This window comes from Pecten maximus, chromosome 3 (assembly GCF_902652985.1).
Source record: "Pecten maximus chromosome 3, xPecMax1.1, whole genome shotgun sequence".
NCBI lineage: Eukaryota > Metazoa > Mollusca > Bivalvia > Pectinida > Pectinidae > Pecten > Pecten maximus.
In genome coordinates this window covers 31,133,341-31,144,661 of record NC_047017.1, presented here as the reverse complement: position 1 = coordinate 31,144,661, position 11,321 = coordinate 31,133,341, and the positions used below count along the sequence as shown (strand labels likewise).

The 11,321-nt window shown below is 36.7% G+C and overlaps 1 protein-coding gene across 1 annotated transcript; it reads right to left on the bottom strand.

The window, feature by feature from the left end:
- Positions 1–5,548: 5,548 nt before the first annotated feature.
- LOC117323895 (apoptosis regulatory protein Siva-like) lies at positions 5,549–11,231 on the bottom strand. The gene is made up of 4 exons (XM_033879412.1): positions 11,026–11,231; positions 8,413–8,775; positions 8,154–8,289; positions 5,549–7,414 (listed from the first exon to the last, which is right to left on the bottom strand). Exons 1-4 carry the CDS (start codon positions 11,141–11,143, stop codon positions 7,366–7,368), a joined length of 666 nt encoding a protein of 221 aa, XP_033735303.1. The 5' UTR covers positions 11,144–11,231; the 3' UTR covers positions 5,549–7,365.
- Between the last annotated feature and the right edge of the window lie 90 nt (positions 11,232–11,321).

The window sequence follows — 11,321 nt, the reverse complement described above, 5'->3', positions numbered from 1 at the left end:
ACCAGCCTAACTGAGATTGTGACTTTACCCGGATTTGACCTAGATTTGTATTGTGAGTGACGTCAACGAAACAGAAGATGCTTACTCATTAAACAAATGGTATAATTCTACTTTTGCCTTTTTTCACGAGTCTCGATATCTATATTTTTGTTTACATTTTACACTTGTTTTATCGATTATGAGTTAGTTTCGTTATTATGTCGGTATTCTTCATTTATTTATTTTTTGTTCCAAGCATTCGTTTCATTAGAACACTTAAGAATTGATGTCTACAAAGTTGCAAAACGTATGCATGTAATATACAGAAATGTTTGCTTGAGCATGTATTTTCTTAATATCATAAATAATTTGCTGCGGTTGCTAACAGTTTCTTCTATAGAGTTACTTTGTGGTAAGATGTAGCAGCTGTGAATAATATTACACAAATGTGACATATAGAGAGGCATTTCAAACAGAAAAAAATGCTCTTATTTCATACATCTGATCATAATAAGAAGGATGCTTTCAAGAAAAGTTGGAGCCTTTTTCAGAAATATGCATCATTTACTCTATGGTTTAACAATGTTTCCTAAAAGCCTTCTTGTCATGTCCAGAGTTTTTAATAGGCGTGTCCAACTAAGTTCACTTGTTTTTTATGCCTCCCTATATGCCATATTTATGTGACATCATTCTCACAACCGCCATTTGCATTTCAGGGTCAAACTAGAATCAGTGTTTATAGAATAAGTCAAATCCGGTCAAACCAATGCTCACATTGTGTGCTATGGATACTTGTGAGCAAAACGGCATGGTTATTATGTGCAATATATGCGATATGTGTCCCCCAGAAACATTTTCGCATGTTTTGTTGAAATTTAGAAATAGCTTAACAAATTACATGTCGACACCAAGGCCATGGTTAACCATAATACATAACAATATATCGAGTTACTTCTGGTTTATAGCACCAGAGTGATTTATAGTCTTAATATCACTGAATGTGATATCTAGATGCCCCTTCAGGGTTTAGTGTGTCGGTCATTTTGGAAGAGTAATCCGAGATGACACAATATGTCAAAAATGAATTTATACAACATGTCATCAATTATCTTAAATTGCTGATTTTAGTTACATAAACATTAATATAATAACACCATTCATTGTTAAACAAAACGAAAATCGTTTGAAAAATAAATCTTTAATACATATCTTTAAGTCGAGTCCAGGAATGTTTGGGTACAGCTTCAGGTGCCAACATCCAAGAATTGAGTTTTGAAAGGTTAGAATTGTCTTCATATTTCACAAAATACTCCATTGAAGTGGGGCAGTGTATTGTCCTCAATATTTCCTAAAGTGGGCATATGATAACTACGCTGAAGGTGAAAGGCTGAACACCTTTCCTTAGGACAGTTAACACGTGCAAACGCATCCTTTTCCAGTGGTCCAGCTACCTGTACACTCGCAGGCTGACTTAAGTTACAAATAAACAGAAAAAGTCTGGTCAACTTTCAAGGTTTTTTACATGGCAATAATGAAATACACCCGTTTACGCAACAGGAGTGTTATGTGAAATGTGAAGACAATTCAAAACTCTGTTACTATTCTTGGATGTTAACATATGTTTATACAACTGTAAATGCTGTTCTCATTCTTCGGATTGATAATATTATGAGAATTTCCTATTACTCGGAGAATATGTTTTACCTATTGGAATATTTCGACTGCGACACAGTCTTCATCAGACGAATGTGTCACTGACAAGTGGTCAGCTCTGTGAAATGTCACGTGCAGGTGGACAATCACGTGACACTAGAAGAACATTGTACACATGGGGTAGGTCCAGCCCCTCGTCTCTTTTCAATGATGGTCGTCTCATCCAGGTATCAGAACCATCATTTTGGTTCCGATACGTGGATGATACCATGACCAACCTCAACGAATACCACATAGATGAGTTCTCAGACCACCTGGACAAGATAGACGAACACATTAATTTTTTATCCGAATGTGAGGAAAACGGCAAGATCCCTTTTTTGGATACTTAAAATCCATATCAATAATGATAGCTCCACCAAGGTTATTGGCTATAGGAAACCTGCCCACGCAGATCGGTACCTGAATTTCAAATCCTACACCACTTGGACCACTAGCGATCGGTAGTAAGAACAGTATTCCATCGAGTCGAGAAACTAGTAACCAACAAAGATGACCAAAATACAGAGATCGAACACATCAAGACAGCATTACGGACCAAAGAATACCCAGAGTGGATGTTCGCCATCCCAAAAAGAGAGAGAAGAAAACTCCAAACAAACAGACAAACAACAATACTAAGGAAGTGTGCATTGGTCATCCTTGTATACGTGTTTTGTCCGAGACATTGCACAGAATCTTCAGAAGGCATGGAGTGAAGATCTACCATCTACCACAAACCACAAATTCTACAATGCAACAACTCACACATGTGAAAGATAAAACTGACAAGTTGAAAAAGTGTGGTCTACTATATAAGATGTGAACATTGCAACAACGACTATGTGGGGGAAACAGGCAGGTCACTAGACATCAGGCTGAAAGAACGCCAATCAGGAACCAATTCAGGATCCATGAACATTGTAGCCACACGCGTTATACCACCAATCTCATTACCACTAACATCTTGACATCGGAAGAACAACACACAACAAAGGCGAGTCAAAGAAGCTATCGCTATTAAACAGAGACGGCCATTGAACAGAGACGAGGGGCTGGGTCTACCACCTGTGTGCAATTATCTCCTAGTGTCACGTGATTGTCCATCTGCACGTGACACTACACAGAGATGACCACTTCTCAGCAACCCATTCGGCTGACGAAGACTGTGACGGTCAAAATATTCCAATAGTTAAAACATATTCTCTGAGAAATGGAAAATTCCCATAATATCTATGTTTATGTTCCAGAAAGTATATTGACTTATGGAAAGCTGAACCCGAACATTCCTGGACTCGACCTACAATGTAAGGTTTTAAAAAATTGTTTTTAATGATTTTCGTTTTGTTGGACAATGAATGATACCTAATATGTTTATGTTATCAAAACAACAATTAAAGATAATTCATGAAATATTATTGTTAGATAAATTCATTTTTATATAGATTTTCTACATGTACCATGTATATAAATTATATTGTGTGATCTCATTTTACTCTTCCAAGATGGCCGACACATTAAACCCTTTAAATACCATATGAAGAATGGAGTGTAGTAGTTATTTTAAGTTTTACCACAGAATCAGACGATCTGTAAAAAGACTACTAAAACACACGAGGAGTGAAGTGGCAAAGGAACAGACCAGGTAGGATACTTCCATTTGTCTTTTTTCATTACATTTGCGTTTCATCTCGGTAAAAATACAACATACGTGTCCATGAAACATTATGTGATGACGTGTTCAGATGTACATCATCAAGTGACGTCACATATACCGACACTGCTAATTTTGTTTTCATAGATATTACTATGCGAAATGTTAGCTTATTAAACTCTCTTCTTTGCACGCGTGACGAAACAAAACAACAAGAGGTGGTAACTCTAATCATTTTAATGTGTAAAATAGTATATTATCTCAATCATGAGTCTTTCCTGTGCCACACTGGTCTGTGAACACCTATTGTTTCCTTCCGCTGCCTGAAGTAAGCAGACTTGATTTTTTTTTATAATGTCACTCCTCCTGCCATTAATTTATGTAACGAGTAACGTCAGTAAATGATTCGAGACAACACATTGTCAGTGTCGTCAGTGGATGGTTGATCGAGACACTACGTTGTCAGTGCCGTCAGTGGGTAGTTATATTACCTAGCGAAACCATTGTCATCGGTGGATGGTCGATAGACACCATATTGTCAGTGCCATCAGTGGATTGTTGGTAGAGACACCACGTTGTCAGTGGATGGTTGGTAGAGACACCGCGTTGTCAGTGGATGGTTGGTAGAGACACTGCGTTGTCAGTGGATAGTTGATAGACACCACATTGTCAGTGGATGGTTGGTAGAGACACCACGTTGTCAGTGGATGGTTGGTAGAGACACCACGTTGTCAGTTGATAGCTGATGGACACCACATTGTCAGTGGATGGTTGGTAGAGACACCACGTTGTCAGTGGATGGTTGGTAGAGACACCACGTTGTCAGCTGATAGACACCACATTGTCAGTGGATGGTTTGTAGAGACACTACGTTGTCAGTGGATGGTTGGTAGAGACACTGCGTTTTCAGTGGATGGTTGGTAGAGACACCACGTTGTCAGTGGATAGCTGATAGACACCACATTGTCAGTGGATGGTTGGTAGACACTACGTTGGCAGTGGATGGTTGGTAGAGACACCACGTTGTCAGTGGATGGTTGGTAGACACTACGTTGGCAGTATATGGTTGATAGAGACCATGCTGTCAGTGCAGTCAGTGGATGATTGGTAGACACAATATTGCCAGTGTCTTCAGTGGATGGTTAGTAGCGACACCACATTGTCAGTGTCATCAGATGATGTGAAGGAACAAGTGGCCCATAGGGCCTGCATCTATCACCTGGATATTTCGGTAATCAGGGTTACATTACAATTACTTTCTACCTTTTTTATGAATCTTCTAACTATGGTTTAAACCAAATCCTGTCATTCTTCAAGAAGGAATTAAAAGTTTGTTTTTTCAACATTTCCCCTACTAGGCCACCTTACTGCACCCCAAAAGGGAACCCACACACCCCATTTATACATTAGATTACCTTTGCCCAATAATGCCCAAGACTAAATTCCATCAAAATTCATTATCTAGTCATTCAGGACAAGTAGGAATTTTCTGGATGTACCTCAATTTCCCCTATTGGACCCCGCCCCTAAGGCCCCAGGGGTGTCAGAATCACAATTTATGCAAAATCTGTTCCCCTTCCACCAAGGATGTTTCTGACAAAATTTGGTTAAAATCCATTCAGTACTTTATGACAAGTTGCAAATTAAAGGATTTACCTCTATTTCCTTTCTTGAGTCCCACCCCTCTGGTCCCAGTGCGGCCAGTGTCACCATTTATTCAAAATCTGTTCCCCTTCACCCAAGAATGTTTTTGACTAAATTTGGTTAAAATCCATTCAGCACATTGTGACAATAGCAATTCCAAGGAATTGCTTTTATTTCCCCTATTGGCCCCAAAGGAGTCAGTCACCATTTATGCAAAATCTATTCCCTTACCCCAAAAGATGTTTCTGACCAAATTTGGTTCAAACCCATTAAGTACTGTACTTAAAGACTAGTAGCGATTACTTCTCATTTCCCTTAATTGGGCCATTCCTGTCAGGCCCCTGTTCCCCTTCCCCAAGGAAGTTTCTGACCAACTTTTGGCCAGGTGAGCTAAAAAGATGCGAGTCCTACATTGATAACAATTACTGCAATGGAGAGATTATATCTTTAGTAACTGACCATTGATCAAAGACCTGTCCTACATCTAATCATATCAAATGAACAATACCCAGCTCTGTGAGGCAGGTATGATAATTGAACAATTTTACATTAGTAATCATGAATCCACAACACAAGTTATACTAGAAAATAAGAGCTTTTTATTATTGGTTGAAATCCAACCTGTGTATAACAAATAATTCATACAACTTTACAAATCAGTAAAAAAACAGATTATATAACAAATTGACATCCTTAGTAAAGGTACAGTAGGTCATCAAAATATTGATTTCTACACTTCACAGAAACTCACATCTTTGATATTTACCACATCATTTCAACAGAATATTTCCACAACAATATTCAGTTCTGTATATATATTGAGAAAGTTTGTAAGAGTTATCTCTCTTGTCAGCAAATATTGACAACTTCATGTAAATCTTTACTGAAACCATAGTAGATATAGATTGTACTGAACATTTCACTAGCACTTGACTTTGAAATAAACGAAATCAATAATAATTTTCTGACAAAATACATGTATACATGTCCACTTGATGAGAAAATGACTTACAATACATACTTTCCAAACTCTACGAACAACAAAAATAACATCAATAAAATTTTAAATACAAATTTCATTTTTGTGAATTTTTAATAGATGTCCATGCATAAAAATGTATACTCACTGTATATATAGATAAGAAAACATGATACTTTGTATTTGTTAGCTGTAGTATAAACATTTCTAACAGAAAACATACAGGCAATACTGTCCGAATGACTAGGGACATAGAGGTATTTGTTGTGAAATGCTGATCAAAGTCTTTTCCAGAAGCTGTTACATAGGAAGCTAAAATGTGGAAATAAAAGTCATCAAGATTCTCCTATTTCTTGAGTCATTTTTTGATCTATTACATCCAAATGATTTGAGTAAATCACTTATATTTTACATGGGATTTATTTTCACATAAAGGTGCGAGAGTCAATCACAAATTTAAATCCTTTGCAATTATATGTATGACAATTACATTTCTGGATGGCAGCCAAGCTATCAGTTCACAATACAAGAGTCTTGCAGGTCCATGACTTTCCATAGCTTGTCATTAAATGTCATTTCTAGATCAGCATTCACAAAAACATGTACATTGTATTTGCAAATACAATTGTATATCTGGAGAGGTAATTATATAAGTTCACGAAAAAAATTTGAAGTATTTGCGAAATTTAAGTGATTAACAGTACCTCTAATGTCTCAGAAACAATTTATAAAGGTAAAACAGTTAGAAAACAAACCCTCATTAACTACTGCAACTTTGATTGTCATTCTGATAAGACTTGAAGAATTAAATACCTGCACATACATTTCCTTTGGCTCTCTAGATAGACAGCTACACTTTACTACAATTATTGCACAAGAAAGTATATACTATCTCTTATTCTATTGCTACATCAGGCCAGTCCCTACAACAATGAGTTTTGTTCAGAATCCTATGGAAAATCGATTTTAAAATTGACAATAATGACTATTGAATATGTAATCGGATGGTCAATGTCATACATTAGACAAAAATCTCAATATTTCATTGGGACATTGTGTGGTTTTCCATAGAAATTTTACTGTTAATGCACTCTCATCATCATAAACTTCATTAGCTTCTAAATGTTTGCCAATAAATTCTACCAGTCTTGAATTTCTGCAAATCGGTTTTCATGGCCTCATCATAACATGAGAATTTTTTACATTTGATTCCTTACTTGGTAGGTACTCTTTCATCAACTAGATCAAGGAACATCAGCAAAACAACCGGAAACCATCAGGTGTTTCTATGCTCTACATTAATAGTCCATGAGAGCATTTCTGAATGACCAGGAAACACTTCGTATCCCAAGCTAGGCTACCGATACTAACACAACAATGCCAATACTCGGTGACATCTCTTCATTTTGGAGGGACCTCAAGGATTACAATTCAGACAAAACATCCTCTCCATACATTCGTCATAACTGTTAAAATGAAAGAATAAATAAAGAGTTACATTTTAGTGAAAGCGCTTCTAAGAGTATCAAAATGTAATACAGGTATATTATATAATTATTTACTGTTTAGTTTAGTTTAGGTGTTTAGACAGAAATTTTTAAACACTCTCTACCATCGTCGGTTCAGAATAAAAACTCTTCCCATTTAGAGGGGAAAATATTAAAAAGTGTATGTAACAATATGGTTGCACCCACGAAGGCATGCAGATTCCGTACATGTGATAAACATATAGTGGGCAAGAAGTCCTATGGGTCTTAAGCGTTTGAACAAGTATAGCCTAGAACAGCAATGTTTTTTGGTATGTTAGGAACAGCCCAGGTGTGATTATCATGCTTGACAGGACATCTCTGTCAAATAAAAAGATATCAATAATATTCTGCTAAAATGGTTTAAATTTTTTGATACTATATTTCTGAAACACATATTCCAGATCACTGACAGCCACTGTTATTGATATGCAGCATCTATAAAGTGTACGTATGTTACATTCAATTTGATTGGCTGAAATTAATTCTGATAGGAAAATGTGACAGAGACAATCAAAAAGCCTCTATTGAATCGAAGATTTTTCAAAGAGTTGACCTTCAGGTGATAAGTATAGCAGTGTAATGCAGTTAACCGTGGGTATCGGACAATGATTGTCTATATAGGCTAGCTACAGGCCCACTATAAAACAGAACATGTAATATGGCTAAGGCTACTTACTTGATTGTTGAACAAAGTTGACAAAAATCTCCCTGACAACTACAGCACTGCTGGATGGAGTCTTTAGCAACCATGTTCTCACAAAAACAACATTTTGATGGGTTTACTTGACAGTTCTTCTTTGCTGGAAAATTTCCTGAAACAAGAAATGGTGATAAAGAAGCAATCTGGATCAATGGTACAATAAAAAATTATTCACATTTACGATTTATGTAAATTACTACATTTATGAGCAAATAAACTAATAGTTGATACTTACCTTTTCCTTTGAGTTTGAAGAAATCAAATGACTTTGGGGGACAAGGATCAGTATCTATAGACATTTGTTCCTGTGGTGTAGTGAGCTGGCCAGTCTGGTCAAGACACATCTGTCCTGGGAGTGTGGCACTGGGAACTCTCTGAGACATACATGTGTCAACAGTCATCTGCTCCTGTGTTGAAGGGGCTGACATTGTCAATTGTCCCCCATGGGTCAGACACATCTGACCTGGGAGAGTTGTGGAAGGGACTGTCTGCGGGGGACTTTGGCTTGGAAATATGATGTTGTTATCATTAGCATCAGTTATCATGTTGTTTGTCTTGCTCTTCATTGCTCCACTGAATAGTATTTGTCGTGTCTTCTCTGAAACAGCAGAATTCCAGATGTGAATTAATGTCAGAACAAGAACAGAGCAAGACAATATAACAAAAGGAACGTGACCCCAGGGGTGTAAAATTCTGAAAATGTTCCACTAGCCCAAGGGCTACTATGTAGCTTATTTTTCCCACTAGCCTTTAGCCTGATGAAAATTCTACTAGCTTGGGCACTAGGGATTAGAAAAGTGGAAATTTGCTCGCCCCAGTGGAAATTTCTGACACTTTCTGCTATACCCCAGGTTTTTTTATTATTACCACAGCTTTATCATCATTACTACAGGTTTATCATCATTACCACTAGATTTTGATTATTTCCACTAAATTTTAGTTATTACCACCAATTTGGTTAAATTGGTAAAACTCGACTGCTAATATCCTACTATTTTATTGCAATACCCACATAAACTACTTTCACCACTAATTGGGACAGAGAGGCAGCCTAGGATAAAGATCTTGGAGACTAAAACAAGCAATATAACTAACTAATCTGAGTCCAGTCAAAACACTAACCACACTGGAAAGGTATTCTAATTTTAACGATGTGAAATCCATAATTACCACAATAAATGTACTGAAAAGTTGCAAAAGTGCAGGGGCTAGTAGAACTCTGATCAGGGCTAGTGGAAAACATAGGATAGTGGAAATTTTTTAAGAATTGTACAGCCCTGCATACACATTGATGATGGCAGGTTGTCTTCAAAACCATAAATATTTTATTATAAATTATCATAGTACAATTTCATAGTTGATTAAATGAATGATTCATTTTGTAAGTCAAGATTCCTTGAATTAGTTACATAGATAATTTAAATTCTTCTCTAAAACCATATTTCTATGACTAGGATATTGATTCCAGTGCGACTTCCCAAAACTGATCACCTCTTGATACCGATCGAAATGGTTATGTACATATACGTAATCAATCCTTCTTCATTATATACTTATATATATAGTAATGAAAAACTTCTGCATACCGATTCCTCTGAATTTTTAAAACCGAAATGACTGTCAAGAATGGTTAAAATACACACTCAAAACTATTTTTGTAAATCAGCCGATATATAGCTAGCTACCTGAACGACCATGGCAGATTCGAATTCCCAGCCAACCGACTGTGAAATCATATTGAAATCTTCTTGAATCTCGTAATCTCAGTACATAACACCTATGACTAGAGGAGCATTATGATTTAATTGTGTACTAATATCAAAATGACTTGCAAATCACCATGATTTATCAAAACGGTGAAGTCTGTTAACCATAAGAAAACAAGTAGAGCTATATATAGTAGCCAGAGCTTTGCATCTCATTTGCATGAGCTCATGAAGGCCCCTAACAGGTATTTATATGCAGCAGACAAATTTGCATACCATAAGGAAACTAATATGTAGACCAGACTTCATTTTAAAATGCACTATTAATGATCTTAATAAGGCCGGTAGGGACTGGTTAATGTTTAAAATTATTGTTGTTATTTTTATTTGTGAAAACTATACTCTTAGTTTGAAATGCCTGTAAGCACAGAGGTGCAGCGATAGGCCGGATGCAAGTCTATGAGTGAAATTATGGCATATGTGTTTTCAGTCAGTAATAGAATTTATTTAATAGTTGATTTTTTGTAAATGCTTTATACGTATTCATTAACCTGCATAATATTAACACTGCTTCAAAGATACAAAACGTTCTCTGATCAATATTATCCCAGTATCCTGATTACCAGTCATACTTCTCCAAACGGAACCGTCTCTAATATGGACACAAAGTCACGTACCGTGCACGATCAGTTTAGGGAAGTTCCAGTATATTAAGAAATGGGCAAATGAAACAGAAATTGCAATTTCCTGTTACAAAAATGGGTGATTTTACAGAAAAAAATCCACAGATGATATTTCAACTCGTTTTATGAAATAATAACATATAAGATTACATATAAATGAGACATTTTCTGGTGGTATAAATGCGATTTGCTACTGTTTACGAAACTTAATAAAGCTTATCCTTTAACATTCCTGTTATCCTTTACCCAAGTGAAATCAAGACTTCTCCAGACCTGCTGACGCCGGACTTAGCCAAGATGTGTCTAAGGTTCCTCTGACCCTGACATCACTAAGCGTGATTTCAGGGTCAGAGGAAACTCAGGCAAGTAAAGTCTAGAAGCTGGAGATTTTGTTTTGTTTCGACAAGCAGCCGGTCGCGAATGGCATATCAAAGTCATTAATACGAAAGGTATAGTTACCATACACTGCCTTCAGATGATCTTTCCCGGACACACCATCACTTAGCTCTTTCTGACCAACATGTGTTTTAAGCTGGAGGGGAGAACAGTCGCCGAATGGATTTCTTCTCTTCGGCATGCTGATGCAGAATAACAAAATGGTTTCTTGTGTTTTTGTTTTGATCACGTGCACACTGTTTCGCGCGAAATGTAATGCTAACTTCCTGTGTGTAACTATGCGCATGACTGTGATACGAGATAGATACGAGATAGATAGGAGTTATTTCCCTTTGGTCGTTAAAAACGTTCTGATATCG